The 17,831-nt window shown below is 49.3% G+C and overlaps 1 protein-coding gene across 2 annotated transcripts in view; it reads left to right on the plus strand.

Moving 5' to 3' along the window:
• LOC146203423 (high-affinity choline transporter 1-like) overlaps positions 1 to 17,831 on the plus strand; it is a 78,211-nt gene that overhangs the window by 16,001 nt on the left and 44,379 nt on the right. For both annotated transcript variants that reach the window (XM_084588759.1, XM_084588760.1), the window contains 2 exons: positions 350 to 505; positions 17,423 to 17,571. In XM_084588759.1, the coding sequence (XP_084444885.1) occupies positions 350 to 505; positions 17,423 to 17,571 (305 nt within the window). The remainder of the gene's footprint in view (positions 1 to 349; positions 506 to 17,422; positions 17,572 to 17,831) is intronic.

Genomic DNA, 17,831 nt, shown 5'->3' on the forward strand with positions numbered 1-17,831 from the left:
CATACATACATACATACATACATACATACATACATACATACATACATACATACATACATACATACATACATACATACATACATACATACATACATACATACATACATACATACATACATACATACATACATACATACATACGGCATTCTAAGAAGCACATACGACTTCAGGAACGATCGTGGTGAGCGCATGCATCAACACCCGCTTGGACAGGGTGGGGTAGGGCAAATAGAGAAGGTCAAGCACAACAGTATTTACACAGTACCCCTAGAGAACATTCGTCAAATTGGGGGCCAAAAAAAGAAAAACAGCGCCTTGCCCGCAGTGAAAAGTGAGCTTTCATGCGCAGGTGGTCTGATCATCGCGGGTCCCGTGTGGCGCGCGGGCTACGTTACCATGATGGACCCGCTGCAGGAGACGTTCGGGGTGACCATGGCCAGCCTGCTGTTCCTGCCTTCGCTCGCTGGAGAGATCTGCTGGTGCGGCTCCATCCTCAACGCCCTTGGTGCGAGCATTGCACACACACGTGCAACTAACGCTAACCCCGCTTTTCTGCGCGTGCCCGGAAAAGAAATGAAGCTTGATGCACTGTCCTGGCATCATCAGGTCACTGGCATCCGAGGACAAAATTCTATGTCTTAGTGGAAGACAGTACCGAGGTAGCCCCATCGAGGGCGCACATCGAGGTACCCTAGCACCCGCTGCTGCTCTCCGTCGTCGCGCGGATGAGCAGTTGTGCGCCTGCGCCGATACCATGGTAACCAGAGAGGCCCCACAAGTGCGCCGCGCGCTTTGTCACCGCCTTGCCGCACGCCACTCTATCACCAGAACCACACGTCGCATGCACAACATTTTAGTTTCGATGCCTGGGCGCAGACATCTTCATTTTACGGTGGCGCCCCGTATCAGCCAAACAGGGAAAGCCAAACCCGATGCCATCTTGGGCTGCTTGCGCCGTTAGTGCTGTGGTAGCGGCAGTGTCCAAAGGCTATACTGCACGCTGCTCGTGGAAGCTTTACGGCATCGTCGTACTATTTTGTGTTTTGTTTGAGCGCGACATCGAACCGTACCATCCGTTTTGCATGGCGGAAGCTGTTAATTGTCCCCAGCAGTCGGCCACAGGGACTGCGAAGGACTGTGCTCCGCTTCCGTAGGCAGAACTTTCATTATGATGAGAGTTACAGTTAACTATGACGATTTCTCTGTTTTCAGTTATATTTTCAATTCTAATGGTAACTGCAGACACAAACGCACAGCGAATAAACCGTACCGGTGTCACCCGTTAATAATTAGGGGGTATTATTAACGATGCGCCCTTAACGGTGCGCGCACTCCCAGACACCCTTAGAGTGAGTGGGGGTAGCTGTTCCGGTCGCAAAGGAGATGCCCTCGACCTGCGTGGCAAGCTCAGCCGGAATTCAACTACCTTGTAGTGACAGAAGGGGGTGGTCGTTTGGTGCCCAGCTGTCGCCGGTTCAAACCAGAGTAAGGATCGGAGTCAGAAGTAACAACCAAAACACAATTTATGTACAGCAAGAGATGATACAAAGGAATACACACGATCACTTTAAATGCACAGTCGAGAGGTTCACAGAATACAAACGCTAAGCATGCAACTACCGAATGATTTAATAACACAGAGGCTTTACAACAGACCAAACACGAGAGAGTTACATAAGCAAACACCAAATTGTTTACCGGGCGCTGTTGCAGTCCGACGCCTCAAGAGTCACGATGTGGCCGCCATACGAGACGAGCGCCGCTCCCTTGCAGGTCCGTGGGCTTGCCAGCAGCGGGTGATCCCCGAGAGTCCAGCCGAAGCACAGGCGAGCACGTCGCTAACACTGACTGAGTCACAAGCGGCGCGGTCTCTTTAAATAGGGCGCGCCGCGTCTGCCTGTTAAAACGCGCCAAAGCTAGCGCGTACACACACTTAGCTTCGCTGGTTATAGCGCTCCCTTCTCCTCCCGTCGAGTCGCACGTCGTCATTGGCTAGGTCCCATAGAAGATTCTGGAATTTTCTGGCGTATTCCAGGCCGATGAACCACCGTCCTCCCCGGGCAATGGGAAAGAGGGTGACGGCAACGCGTACAAAGTTACGCGCTCTCCCGCGTGGGGAAGGAGGCTTTTCTCTCCATGCTTTTGCACGCGACGCCGCGTGGGTATAGTGCTCCTATAGCGCGGGCCTCGCGCCGTACCGGCTTGATGAAAATGTGCGCCGATTTCGTGACAACCGGCAGCTGCCGAATACGGGATTTACTATACGAAAGATGCTTTCCAATTATCGTTGCACTGATTTACTGTGAAAAGCGCCCCATTTCATGTCTTATTTTTCTTTCTTTCTTCGACAGTGCCTATTCGATATTTCGCTGCCTTCCCATTAAAGGTTTTGAGGCTTGGTATACATGGGTAGCGTTCCCCACAATCCAAAGCTAATCGCTACTATCGCGAACCAAGCTTGGCGTCTGCGTCTCTGGCGCGCCGGCGCCAGAGAGCGAGGACCGTATGATCGAGCTGACCCGTTTCAACAACTTGCTTTTTACGCTAAATTACTTTTCAAGAACCACACATAAAACAAGATGTGTCTAGAGTACAGTCCGATTCAGCCTCCGAACATGTTGTCGTGAACGTTGTTCGCAAAAGAACGGTTCGTCCGCGCGGGGAACACTCGACCTACCACCCACCAGAGGTGGGCAACCTCATGAGGTTTCGACCTCATGAGGTCGACCTCAACCTCAAAATGACCTCAACCTCACGGAGTGAGGTGAGGTTGAGGTGAGGTCGGTGACAGCTCGAAATTTTTTGAGTGAGGTCACGAAATTGGACCTCAACCTCACGCGTGAGTTTGAGGTTGAGTGAGGTCGTCATTGTGTGAGGTCGAAATTGTGAGGTCCAGGCTTTTTGCTGTTGCCGCGGCTGTCTTCGAAGAGCGCCCCTTTTGACGCGGAGCTCGAGCGTACTGCCGCGGTGTGCCCGCCGACTCTCGCTGTTTGGTTACCCCCCAATCGGACGACCGGATGCGGCAGCCCCTGCCCAGCTTTCGGCATTCCACCGTAATGTCAGCAGCCCGAGACCGCTTCTCTCTGGTCTACTTGGAAGGAGATATTCTTTTTTTTTTTTACTTCACGAACTCCTCATGCCCCCCGCCAGCCACCCCTGTTTCCTCTGACTTGTTTGTGCCGATGCTTGCGGCAGGCTCAAACACCCAGGATCGCGCAAAGCACATAACTCACGTTGACCTGCGGTGCTTTTGTCGAAGGCCGCAAAGAAAGCAGCAAACTAAAAAGCGAAGCAAATTGTCTTTGCGCCGACGGCGCGGTGCAGAACTGTGTCTTGTGCATGCCCGTTTCCAGGCGCTATAACGGCTACTGCCTTACATTCGATAAAGGACCCTGCTGTACATTACACGGAAACTTAACAGAAAAGATGCAGCGAAATTGTTAGGGGACGTGATACTGACAGATTAAAAAAAAAAAAACATGAACAAACCAGAAAAACCGGCACAATACCATCTGGGCATTTTATCGAAGTCCTCCCTTTCGAATTGTACGTCATCGTTCTATATTTCGGTCCTGTAAATTTATATTCTTGTATTTTCCAGAACAACCTCTCTTAGTTTTGTGCTGCTTGTTTCTTATACAGATTCACAGGTGGCCCCGAACAACTGCAATGGGATGAAATGGACGGCACATCTTATAAGACGCACTGGTATACAGGAAAACGCATGCGCATGTTAACCATTTGCCGAGATAGAACAGACAAAAAAATATATGGGGCTTGTATGCAGTCAAGCGCAATGAAAAAAAAAAAATTATTTCGCTCCGCTAAGGCTCTTTATTTCTCTCAAATTCTATTGAAATCAAGCAATGCGGGAGGAAGGAGGAGAGTAAGGGATTCTTAACTTCATAATATCAGGTTTTTCTTGAAATCTCTTATTCAGGCGCAGAAAAAACAAAAACAAAAAGAGAACAGCGTTCTTACATGTTTTTATGAGCTAGAAAGTATTAAGATGGTTTCCGGCTGGACATTTTGGTGTCTAGACGGACGAATTGGTGTGGCGAACTGAACGTGTCTGTTTTGTGCTCCCGTCTGCTCGAGACGGACAAATCAATCGGATGAAAATTTTTGTGGCCAGATGTCGGAATAATTTTTTCAGATATTTGTTTTTTTCTTTAAAAGTCAATTTTAATGTACAGGACGTGAAGCCAATTACATGCTAGCACTGAGGAATGCCGTATTAAGTCGATGTCTCAAACCTTCTATAAGCTCTGGGAAGCGCAGTTCTCTTCTGTTTTTAGTGTGCGATATTTGTTATTACTTTCGTCAACATGGTATTTATTTATATATATTTTCTTGTATGTCAGTTGATTTCGTACACTGCCGAAAAGAGAACAGGCTTCTTCCCTCACATTACGCTCTTTTTCAGAGGCCCATAGCCCAACCCTCCTTTCCACTTACCCGCGCGGTCATTTAGTTTTTTTTTTCTTTTTCTTTTGCAAGTATTGGAAAGCGCGATCTAGTCTCTGAAAGCGGAGCTGGCACACATACGCCATTGCCGTTTGGTGTGTACTGGTGACAGTTGGGCATTCACCGCATGAGCAAAACCAGATGCCTACAGACCGTGCATGGCAAAATTACTTTTGAAAAGGAATTAAATTACATAACTAATTACTCTGCTGAAAATCTAAGAAAAGTAATTAAATTACATTACTCATTACTGCTCTAAAAAGTAATGAAATTACATTATGATTACTTCTACTGAGAAATTAAATTACTTTTAAATTACTTTCTAGTTTCCATCCATGCAAAAACTCAAAGCTAATAAACAAAACAAAAGTTTGGTCTTCGGACGCGAAGGACACACATTCTTTCGTCTTCCCGCCAAATTCTGTCCCAGAGAGCTATTCCTTCCCTCTCTCCTACAGCACGGGCTATTACAAAAAAAAAAAAAAAAAAAAAAAAAAACGTGGTCGAACAGTCGTGAAATGACCGGCGAACTCAGCGTCTTGCTGGCACGGAGCTGTCTCTGCCATTTGAAGGGCCCGAAGAAGCTAGGTTATTTATTGCTTCCGCAGTCACAAGAATCGACGTCGGCACATATGTGCTCACTGCTCAGTAATGCTCAAGCCACGGTGCCTCACGTCCTATCTTCCCCAGCCCCAATCCTCCCTCGCACCGTGGTGTTGAGTGTAACCAGGCACCACTGTGCACTAGCCGACGCAGCAGGGAGTGCCGCTCGCAACTAGTTTTCAGCTCCAGCCTTTTTGCACCATTTCTCCCTTCGGGATTCCCTTGACGCCTTGTATCCTGCTACTTGGAGAATGGTTGCCCCTGCTACACACGAGGTCTCAGACGCACTGTTCTGCTGAATCTGTCCCCCTTTGCCGATCCGTTACGCTGGCTTCGCTTGCCGCACGTCGTTCTTGCTTTCGCGGCACTCTACTTCGTTGACTATTGAAGGAGTAGTGGCGCACTTTAGTAAAAGTAATTTCGAAAGGAATTAATTACTTTGCTGTGAAATTACTGCCAAAAAGTAATTCATTACATTACTAAATTACCAACCCGAGAAAGAAATTCATTACATTACAAATTACCGAGAAAAGTAATTCAATTACAGTAATTTCATTACTGCAATTCAATTATTGCCATGTCTGCTACAGACGGACGGCGAAGGGAGGAGCGCGTGCACAGCGGGGGGCGCGGTCCCTCCGGGCTGCTTGCTCGCCTCCTTTCTGTTGTTCTTGCCTTTATTTTACGTTTATGTGCTGTAACTATACGACAGTAACGGGGAAACGGTTTCTCTAGATTCACCTACGGTGCATGCGGCGAAGCAGCTTCGGAGACACCACCGCGCAATTTATTAGTTCATTCTTCAAAGGAAAACAAGTGAATACCACAAAGAAGCTCGTCTCAGAATTGTTGGCGAAATGGCATCCAGTATTCGGTTCGCACTTACAAGCATATATATCGTGTGTGTGTGTGTGTGTGTGTGTGTGTGTGTGTGTGTGTGTGTGTGTGTGTGTGTGTGTGTGTGTGTGTGTGTGTGTGTGTGTGTGTGTGTGTGTGTGTGTGTGTGTGTGCGTGTGTGCGTGTGTGCGTGCGTGCGTGCGTGCGTGCGTGTGTGTGTGTGTGTGTGTGTGCGTGCGTGCGTGCGTGCGTGTGTGCGTGCGTGCGTGCGTGCGTGCGTGTGTGTGTGTGTGTGTGTGTGTGTGTGTGTGTGTGTGTGTGTGTGTGTGTGTGTGTGTGTGTGTGTGTGTGTGTGTGTGTGTGTGTGTGTGTGTGTGTGTGTGTGTGTGTGTGTGTGTGTGTGTGTGTGTGTGTGTGTGTGTGTGTGTGTGTGTGTGTTTAGGCGGGTGGGAGCAGGACATTTTGCTCCGGCGAAATTTGACGGGCGGCCGATGTTCGCGACAGCAAAGTGGTTCTCGTTTACCCTTTTTCCTAGCAGTTCCGACCCTTGTAATTTTTTAATGTAAGCGTGGTGTTCGAAGAAGCAATTTCGCCAATTCTTGCAATACGCCACGGGATCACAGAATTATAAACTAACGCCCAGGATTGGCCGGTTGGGACCTCATAAGATAAACAGCATTCCTCTTCGAAATTTTCTGAAGGTTTATGCGGCTTTGGCCGAGTTTTATGATTAATTGGTGTTTTGCTGTCTTTTCCTCTTTTGTTTGTTTTGTTGGGGATTTAGTCTTCACAAGTCGTTTCATGAGTGGCTTTTACGGAAAATTTGTGCCCCGTTAATATGACATCCGTTAATATGGAGGACCCGAATTATGGACAGTTTTTCTAGGGGCGAAGATTTTTCAATGTATTTATGTCTCGTTAATATAGAAACTCGCTCTCTGAACAATGGAGATGGGATGAATGCACACAGCCTATTCGGCCCATGTATTTGTGTCTCGTTAATATGGACATCGTTTGAAAAAAGCAGAAGAGTCCGAACGCAAGTTAAAGAAGGGTGCGCAAGCCGGGAACCTATGCGACAGCCGATACGGTCGGATGCCTGAACGAGTCCTGTGGAGTTGGAAAGAACCAAAGTGGGCGTGTCGTCGTTTTAGGAGGGAAGGGGGGGGGGGGGGGAGGAGGAGGAGGAGAAAAGGAAGGTGGATGACAGGGATCGTACACAGAAAACCGAGGGTCAGCTAACTAAGAAAGACCCCAAAAGGAGGGAACCGGGAGATTTCTGGGTGCAGCGGCAGCGCCGCAACTAGAGGCCGCAGTCGGGAAAACAGCAACATGTGGTCGCAGAACAGAAGAGAGGCCGGTAAAAGCGTAAGAAACAATAAGAAGAAAGACAAGCGCCAAAATTGGGGGTGGGAACTGAAGTTTTTCTATCCCAGAACACAAAGTGTGTTCCATGAAGCCGTTAACGCTTTTCGGTCAGGGTTAAGACACACCCACGAAGTAGAGCGACAACAGAAACGCGACGACCACGAAACCAGGACCGGGCGTCCCGTCCTGGACGCCCTTCCTTCTCATGCTCCTGGTTTTCGTCACTGTTGCGCTGCCGAACTACCACATTTTGCACCACAGCGATCCGCATGTCGGCTTCGCCTTGAGTCAACGATGCGGCCTTGACAAGGTCTGAGCTCTTCGTAGTCGGCTAGCCGTCGTTCTAAACTGTACTTCAGCTTGCAGTGTTTGTTTCATAGGAACACATACAAACGGCACAGGAAAGGGCTGTTTGATAGCCCTCTGTATAGTAGCCTGCCAACTTGACTCCCTCGCTTCCTTACAAAAACAGTACAAGGCAAGAAAGAGACTCAGAAGAACAGAAAGTCAGGGAGGTTAACTAGGGAAAAAGCGTGCAAAGAAGCAGGAGCCTGTAACTCTCAACTTTAGTCTTACTTTTGGCATGGCAGGAGTTAAACGCAAAAGAATGGAGCTGAACTTAGGCGCGAAGCGGGAAATCTGTGAATACAAGCGGCAAAAGCAATCTCAAAAGAATGGAGCTGAACTTAGGCGCGAAGCGGGAAATCTGTGAATACAAGCGGCAAAAGCAATCTCAGTCAATCCAAGCCGTGAAAGACTGGACCCAAGTTCAACTAGGCCTCAGCCTCGTCAGGTCGACGGTATACCATCTATATATACTACCGGACTCCGATAAATGGCTCAACGTCGGCATCACAGCGTAAGCCACAGTCCGACAGCGCCCAGCACAGTTCGAAGAAATGGAGTCAGCCTTGTTAATGTGGTTCGGAAATGTGCTCGCGAATGGTGCTGTCGTGAGCGACGAAATGCTTCAAGAGAAGGCTCGCTGCCTCGGCAACATTATGGGTGCTTCTTCTCCTCCGTCTTGATAGGTTTTACCTGTGATGACTTACGGAATTTTTGTTCAGTAAAGCAGGGAGATGTTTACTGAGAAATATTATTCTACGCTCTGTCTAGGCGTTACTGACTTCAGCTACTCAAGAGGATGGCTGACAAGGTTTAAGAACAGACATGACGTTTCGCGTCGACGGATTTTTGGAGAAGAGGGTAGCATCGACATCTCGGCGGTGTTTATGTACCCAAATTAATTAAAACAGCAGCCATTAATTATAAATTTTTTTCTCAATTATATACTTTTCGTTTTTATTCATGACTCGTTATTATGGACGACTCGCTTTATGGAGAGTTTTGGTCGGAAACCAAAGCGTTCATACTAACGAGGCACGACTGTATTCCTATTTTTTCTTAATTTAATGTATTCTGTCGCAAAACAATGTACAGTGTATTAAAAAAAAGCTCGGCAATCATCAATTTTTTTTTTTTCGAATTAAGAGAAAGAGCGAGGATGAAAGCTTGGGCGCGTTGGTGTCGGTTTTCTTGCCTCATAGCGCTAAGCAGACAGGGACGTCCAGACATACGGGATGGGCGATAAAAAAAAGTGCCCGTCCCGTGTGTCTCGCTGCGTCCTTGTCTGTTTAGCGCTATGTGGCAAGAAAAGAAAAAGAGCATATCATCATTGTTGTCGTCGTCACTAGGGTCAACAGCATTTGTCTTTTCAGTTTATAGTAAGAACTGGCTTGTTTTATTTCTAATACGAATCTTATTCACGTGGGTCAGATGGGATAAACTCTTTGTATTGCATTATGGGCCTATGCGTAGTAACGTGGTGCCCATGTAGGCCTTAGATTGAAACCGACCACAAAAGGGTAGGCGAGGAGGGGGAGAGGATTGCCACTTTAGTGCAGAGTTGGACATGTAGTGTGCAGAGTTTCTCTGCTTTTATCCAGGATATTAATTGCAGTATAAAATTAGGAGTAAAATACAGCCTTCATACGACAAAATTCTGGCTAGCCTATATATACCCCAGGATTACCGAGAAATGTATATTTGCTTTAAGTTACGGTTTAATTTAATGATTCTTTTTTTTTTTTTTTTGAGGTCGAGCACCTGACCTCAACCTCACATTTTGAGTTTGAGGTGAGGTTGAGTGAGGTCGCCAATGGTCACCTGAAAAGTGAGGTGAGGTCGCCTGGGGGACCTCAACCTCAATTGATGAGGTTGAGGTTGAGTGAGGTCGCCAAATATTTTTTGAGTTTGAGGTGAGGTCGAGGTTTTTGAGGTCAAATGCCCACCTCTGCCACCCACGCTCTTTCGGACACTCGGGCGGTCTAATTTATGACCTCCTGGCCCCTTCGAGGAGGACGCTGCTCGACCCCCTGGGTCGCGCCAGGCGCTCGCTGTTCCTGGAAGGCCCCGCTCAACGCCGGAGCCTCGAGTGGGGAGAAAAGAGGGGTCTTCGGGGCGAGGACGGGGAGAGCGGGGACAATGGAGAAGACGGGAGTGGGACACAGTGGCGAGAAGTCGCTAAACGAACTTGGTGCGAAACGGACGCGTTTGAATGTGCTCCCTTTTCTATTACCAGTAAATTCAGTTGTTGTTTGTTCAATCGTTTGCTTTTCTTCCTAACGACAAAGTATTAACGAACGATTAGACATATCAGACAAAAGTTGGTGCCGAAACCCGGGAAGAAAGCGAAGAGAAGAAATTTAGATCAACGAACCCTGGATATTCGCCTCATTGTGGTCTTTCATCGCAACGGACAAGAAGTCTAACCAACGCGGCCGCATGAAGTCGTCTCATCCCCTGGTTAACTGAATTTCTGTGATCCTCAGCAACGCTGGTTCAACGATGGAGCGCCTATTCAAAAAACGTAAGGTACTGCGCACTCAAGTCACCAAAGTTATCAAGAAATGCCTTGAGCGACTCGATGAGCTAACACAGAGCGATGCTAATGTCGTGCACGCTCGACTAACGTCCCTTCATGCTGAGCTAAACGCTGTGAACAGTCAGCTCGAGGAGTCACTGGAAGATGAGCAGGCCGAGACAGAGTACGAACAAGTTTTTGAGTACAACGATCGAATCGTAACTGTCTTGGCCAAGCTGCAACAGTGCATCTCAAACTTGACTGGAAGATCATCGACTCAGCGGGAGAATAACGCCGCCCAGACAACGACCACCTCGAAGATTAGGGTCAAGCTGCCAAAGCTGGAGCTCACAAAATTCACCGGACGGTGTCATGACTGGCAGGCCTTCTGGGAGGTGTTCGAACAAGTTGTCGACAAGAACGAAGAACTTTCATCTGTCGACAAGTTCCACTACCTCAAGGCATCTGTCACCGGGGACGCCGCCGCTGCGCTCGCCGGACTTCCATCGACGGCACGATGCTACAGCGACGCCGTGGAGCTCCTCAAAAAACGCTTTGGGAACGAAGAGCTCCTAATTCAAGAGCACATGAAGAAGCTTATTGACGTCCAGCCAGTTCGCTCCTCAGACGATGTACGCGGTCTTCGCCGCCTCTATGACACCCTGGCTGCACACATCAAGGGTTTGGAGACACTGGGCCAAAAGCAGGACTCCTACACCACGCTTCTCATGCCGATTGTACAACGAGCACTGCCAACGGACATCCTACTCGACTACAGCCGCAAATGTGTCATCGAGACTAGTTCCATGGGCGGGAACGAGGAATTGACCAACGGCACTTCGGAAAGCTCAAACGCAAGTGACAAAGCTACGGTCACGTCCTTTTCACGTCTCATTTCTTTCCTCAAAATCGAAGTCGAGAGTCGAGAAAATTTGGCTGCCTTAAAAAGCATGGATTTGGTCAAAAACTCTAAGGAAATCAGAAAAGATCAGCCGAAGCCACCTTGAAAATCGCATAAGCCCTTATCAACCGCAGCAACCTTGCATCAAAACGCAACCAAGGAAGGTTGCTTCTTTTGTAACGCCGAGGAGCATCTGACACAGGAATGCGATGCCAAACAAAGCGTGGAGGAAAGGAAACGGCTTCTGCAAGCGGCAGGGAGATGCTTCAAATGCACGCGAAAAGGGCATCGATCAAGGAATTGTAATGTGCACCTAAAATCCATGAAGTGCGGGAAGAAGCACGCGACTGCAATTTGTGATCCGTCCTATGCGGTAGCGCGCCAGAGGGAAGCCACTAGCGGAGTCACCAATGCGCAAGTTAGCCTTGAAGTTGCAGCAGGAACAGAATCCGCTCCCGCGAAAACTGTCCTGCTTCAAACGGCGTCAGCTAATTGCGGTGGCCTAAAGGCCTGGGCGTAACTGCGAGTACTTTTCGACGGCGGAAGCCAACGCTCGTACCTGACATCTGAAGCATCAAAAAGACTGGGATGCAAATTTCTTGGTGAAGAAATTCTAACCGTCGGTGTCTTTGGCGGTCACCAAGAAGAACGAGTGTTCAGGAGAGTATTGGTCGAAATTAAAACTAAAAAAGGGAAAACATGCAAACTGGAGGTTCTGGAGATAGACGTCATTTGCGATCAGCATATCCCAAAACCACCCGTGGCATTGATGGACAGGCTGAGAACGCTCGGTTATGAGCCCGCCGATTTCAGCAACGACGGAGGGCCTGGAGATATTGGGCTTCTCATAGGATCCGATCACATTTGGGATCTAACGACCGGCCGATCCACCAAGATCGGCAATAGACTGAGAGCAGTTGAGACAGCTGTAGGTTGGACCCTTCAGGGACCAGTTCAGGGCATGGACGAAGGACCCTATTGCATGCAAACGGTTGCCCTGCGAACATCGGTCACAGAAAGAAGCGCAACGGACATATTAACGAAATTCTGGACCTTAGAATCGATTGGGATAAATGAAAATGAATCCAAAACTGTAACCAATGCTGTCGTGGAGTTTTTTGAGGACACCGTGCAGATGAAGGAGGGTCGTTATGAGGTGGCCCTTCCATGGAAACCTGTGACAGCTTTGGAAGATAACAGGGAGGTTGCCCTAAAGCGCCTACATCAGCTCACAAGACGTCTTCAAAGATCCCCAGAGCTACTAGATGAGTATGACGTGGCTATAAGGCAGTACAGCGCACTTGATATGGCGGAGTTGGTTGAAACAAATGACAGTGGCGCAAGCCCTGCATACCACATGCCGCATCAGGCTGTCATCCGCGAGGCTCACAAGCTGCGCGTGGTTTTCGACGCCTCATCCCACGATAGGTCAGCAAAATCTCTAAACGACAATCTTGAAAGTGGACCAAAATTAACGGCTGACCTCGTGGGCATGCTGCTAAACTTCCGCAGGCACAAAGTAGCTCTAGTAGCGGACATCGAACAGGCCTTTTTGCAAATTGCAGTGAGACCAGACGACAGAGACGCTTTGCGTTTCTTGTGGTTCGAAAAGAAGCCTGAGCCAGGTGGCCCTCTTCCACCAATCTTGACATGGCGTATGAAGAGAGTCCCATTCGGAACGACTGCCAGTCCGTTCTTGCTCTCTGCCACTCTCCAACATCACCTAAAGAGCGCAGAGGAGCAGTTCCCGATCACTGCAAGCCGACTACAACGCAGCCTTTATGTCGACGACATACTGATGGGAGCCGAAAACGAACAGGCCGCACTGAATTTGTACAACGAATCAAACGCAATTTTCGGAGCAGCCTCGATGAAGTTGCACAAATGGGCATCTAACAGCGAGCAGCTTTGTCGAATGTTTGAGCAGGACTCAAAGGGGGCAAAGCCTCTTGGCTACCTGTCAGGTGTGTTTAAGGTGTTGGGACTCACTTGGGAACCAAGTACGGACATGTTGACATTCTGCCCTTGCACTGACAGAATCGCCACGATCGAGCCACCCAGCAAACGATCCGTCCTGCAGACCACCGCGCGGATTTACGATCCCCTAGGGTGGCTATCCCCTTTCATCGCGCGAGCGAAGGTGCTATTTCAGCAACTTTGGCGCCTCAACATAGGATGGGATGATGCCCTGCCTGAAGGAATCGCAGCAAAGTGGGCAGATTGGACTGAGGAACTCTCTTACCTGCCCGAGGTCAAGGTGCCGCGATACTACAGGGCCAGGGCAGGCACAGACGCGACAGCCAGTTTGCACATTTTTGCGGATGCGAGTCCAGTGGCTTACGGGGCAGTTGCCTACCTGACGACAGATGGCGAGGATGGTACCGCGACGGTAGTAATTAGCAAATCGAGAGTTGCCCCAATTAAGGAGCTTACCCTTGCCAGACTGGAGCTGATGGCATGCCTGCTGGCAGCACGGCTGGGCCGCTACATTCTCGACCAGTTAGAGGACACTCCCCAAAACGTCTATTTGTGGACAGATTCAACTACTGCATTGCACTGGATCCATGGAAACGCGGATCGCTGGCAGCAATTCGTACGCAACCGCGTTGTCGAAATTCAGACACTGACCGGAGGATTTACTTGGAGGCATTGCCCCGGAAAAGTAAATCCGGCAGATCTCCTCACCCGCGGTCTACCTGCACAGAAGTTATCGAAGAACGGGCTTTGGTGGACAGGTCCACGATGGATTTGCATGGATGAACGCCACTGGCCTCAGAGCGGAATCGCGCCGACATTCACCGAGGCGGAGCTGGAACAAAAAAAGGAAGCGAAGGCACTCGCTGCAGCCGCAGCCGCACCGACTACGGATGCCTCGACAGAAATACAACGTTTTAGTTCCTTCTCACGCTTGAATAGAGTGACCGCCTGGGTTCTGCGATTTGTCGCTAAAGCAAGACGCCAGAAAAGCGAATCCGGTCCTTTAACATCAGAAGAATTGAACAGAGCAGAAGAATACTGGATTCTGCATGAGCAGGGCGCTAGATTTGCCAACGAAGTGGAGTGCGTACGAAACAGCCGGAGAATCGCATCACACTCGCCGCTAAAGAATGTGTCCTTGCAGCTCGACAGCCACGGTATTCTTAGGGTGCACGGTAGGCTTCAACAGAGCCAACTGAATTACGACGGCAAGCACCCGATCATTCTGCCCAAGCACAGCGATTTGTCCAAGCTCATTGCCAAACAGTGCCACCGACAAGTGCTGCATGGAGGCATCCGCGATACTCTGACTCAACTCAGAGAGAAATTCTGGGTGATTGGTGCAAGACAGCTGGTGAAGAAGGTAGTCAAGGAGTGCGTCATATGTCAGCGCTACCACGCGCAACCAGCTAACGAGGTAAGCGCGCCACTTCCACGAGAAAGAATAACCGAGGCCAATCCGTTCCAACTTACCGGGGTTGACTTCGCCGGTCCTTTGCTTGTCAAAGAGAATGGTGCGTCAAAGGGTTACAAGTGTTACATCGCTCGGTTCACTTGTGGCGTCACCCGAGCGCTCCACCTTGAATTGGTGAGTGACATGTCAACACCGTCTTTTCTTTTGGCTTTCCGGCGATTTATCGCCCGTCGAGGTATACCTCATACCATATACAGCGATAATGCACTCACTTTCAAAAAGACCAGCAAGGACCTGGCTACCCTTTGGAACATTATCAGAAGCGATGAAGTCAAAAACTACTTCTCAAACACCCGAGTGGAGTGGAAATTCATAGTGGAACGCGCACCGTGGTGGGGTGGCTTTTACGAACGACTTGTCGGCTTGACCAAGCAAACCTTGAAAAAGGTGCTCGGAAGAAGCTGTCTCACTTTTGAACAGCTCACCACGACGCTAGCGGAAGTGGAAGCCATCCTCAATTCGCGTCCACTAACGCACGTGCACACCGAAGCGAACGAGCCTCATCCTCTTTGCCCGGCTTCGTTTCTTATCGGCAGGAGGCTCACCGCACTGCCAGATGTTCCGCTTGTTGAGCTGAATGCCATTACTGGAGCGACACTACGGCAAATGTTCACTAACAGGGCACGACTCCTGCGCGGATTCTGGCGGCAATGGATGAACGAGTACTTGAAAGAATTGCAAACCACGCAGCTGCACCAAAGGAACCCAACCCGGAGTCTACAGGCAGGCGACATTGTGCTGCTCAAGGAGACTCTACAGCCCAGACAGCTCTGGAAGATGGCGATAGTCGATACGACCTTCCCCGGACGCGACGGGCGAATTCGATCCTGCACCGTAAGGCTCCCTGGAGGAACCACCCTGCGTCGTCCACTACAAGTGCTGTACCCAGTGGAGCTTGTGCAGTGAGTGCGTGTCTGTGAAATGCCTGTGCCATTTCGGGCGGGAATGTGTCGTGAACGTTGTTCGCAAAAGAACGGTTCGTCCGCGCGGGGAACACTCGACCTACCACCCACGCTCTTTCGGACACTCGGGCGGTCTAATTTATGACCTCCTGGCCCCTTCGAGGAGGACGCTGCTCGACCCCCTGGGTCGCGCCAGGCGCTCGCTGTTCCTGGAAGGCCCCGCTCAACGCCGGAGCCTCGAGTGGGGAGAAAAGAGGGGTCTTCGGGGCGAGGACGGGGAGAGCGGGGACAATGGAGAAGACGGGAGTGGGACACAGTGGCGAGAAGTCGCTAAACGAACTTGGTGCGAAACGGACGCGTTTGAATGTGCTCCCTTTTCTATTACCAGTAAATTCAGTTGTTGTTTGTTCAATCGTTTGCTTTTCTTCCTAACGACAAAGTATTAACGAACGATTAGACATATCAGACACATGTACGACTGCACGCCAGCGCAGCCCCACGTAGCGTCTGTAGCAGTGTTTCCGTTGTGTGTTGTTGAACTGAACGTCGAAAAACGTGCGGTCTGAGCTGTACCATGTAAATAAACGACAAGTTCCAAACAAAGCAGCGGATGCCTCGAGCTTACCACAGCGCGCCGCTCGCTGTCGCAGCGGAAGACGGCGCTCTCGCCGTGCGCTTGTCGATAGGCCTAAACTGATTCGCATCGAAGGCACATCAGATGGCGCTTTGGATTTGCTTAGCGCTAGAGTAAACAGTCTGTCACAGTCTCGTTGTCTCATGTAACAATAAAAAAAGATGTGTTTAAAGATGTGCCGTAACGGCGACAGCTGCCTGTGAGCAGAAACTTGCTTGTATTGCAGTTACAACTCCTATCAACAACACCGTACAGGTCAACGCTCTTCAAGTAAGATTTGTAGATTTGGTTTTGGCAGTCGTCTTATCATTTTAAAAAATAACAAATTTTAGCACGTTCTTCTCACGCTGGCGCACGGTGTGCACTGTATCGTTGACACGGCCGGCATGGCGTACATGTTTACGGCGGTGGGGGAAGTGAAATGGGTATCACATTCGAGAGTCCGCCGTTGGTACGAAGTCTGTCCGGCTTGCAGAAAACGTTCATAATCGATTTAATCGAGGATCTATTGGAAAGCGGTGAAGCGAAAACATGTAAGCCACGCTCGGGACTGTCGTTGCATGCTTCCCACATACGCTCTCGGCAATCAGCCTTCGATTTCTTTGAATATTTGTGCCGTCCACTATCATGCATTGCTGTCCCAATGGCGTTACCACCAAAAATGGCACTAATAAAGGTATTTAAGTCTTTTAAAAGGCAAAATACTGAGGAGAAAGGTCGCTCTGCTATGCATAAAGCGTGCGAATGCACAGCCCACTCGGTACTAGCAACAATGAACTGGCGCAATGAACCTGGTTGGAGAGTATTTTCCTTCTCTCCGGCTTGCTTTCGGTAAAACGGTCTATAAAAAGCGCAGCTGAAATAGGCGGCTGTGTCACATTTGACATGGATGCAGAGAAGAAGAGCCAAGCCGCTGCTAAACGGTGGTGTAGACAAGAGAAGATTAACTATTCCGATCCTGAGGTTGTCGCCTGGCACTTGGCTACACAATGGAGAACTACTATAGACCTTGTATACCAGAGACTACCAAATCGAAATACGGTATAGACAAAATTGAGACCGCTACATGCTACTTCACAGATCATCGGGCAATTTTCGTCTCTGTCAAGCAAAATGAATTAAAGATGTGTATACCCAATGCCTGTCATTGCTAAGTATACAGTGATCACAACAAGCTCATCCGGGAAAACGTACGTACCTTTCGCTGCTAAGTATACAGTGATCACAACAAGCTCATCCGGGAAAACGTACGTACCTTTCGCTGCGTATATCGCGGCATAGCCGAGTTAAGCCACTGCCATTTCTTTTTTCTTTTTTTAGTTTATACCAGGAGTAGCAGAGCTATCGCTCTTAAAACGCACTGCGCTGCTCAGCGTTCCGGCGTTTCCCGGTGCAGGTAGCACGGTGAGCGTGGTGACCGGGCTCAACAACGCTGTGTCCATCGGCGTGTCCGCGGCCGTGGCCGTAGTGTACACCGTCACCGGGGGCGTCTATTCGGTCGCTTACACCGACGTCGTCCAGCTGACCTTCATCTTCGTGGGCCTTGTAAGAAAACACTTCTCAACCATCGAAACAGCTTTAGAGTCTCCTTCTGCCTATCAGCCCAACTGCCCACGTATGCGATGTCTGCACCCACAACGGCACCGGTTCTGTTACAGTACGTTAGAATGCGGCTGCCATATCTTCTCTTCCTACGTAACGTTCTCCGTAGGTATCGCATAAAGGTTGTTGACTGATGTATACCCAAGGTCATAGACAATTTCAATTCAGTTAACTAACCTCAATTAAGTTAAAATTTGCGCAGG

This window comes from Amblyomma maculatum, chromosome 1, assembly GCF_055883805.1.
Source record: "Amblyomma maculatum isolate TAMU_Amacu chromosome 1, ASM5588380v1, whole genome shotgun sequence".
Lineage (NCBI taxonomy): Eukaryota > Metazoa > Arthropoda > Arachnida > Ixodida > Ixodidae > Amblyomma > Amblyomma maculatum.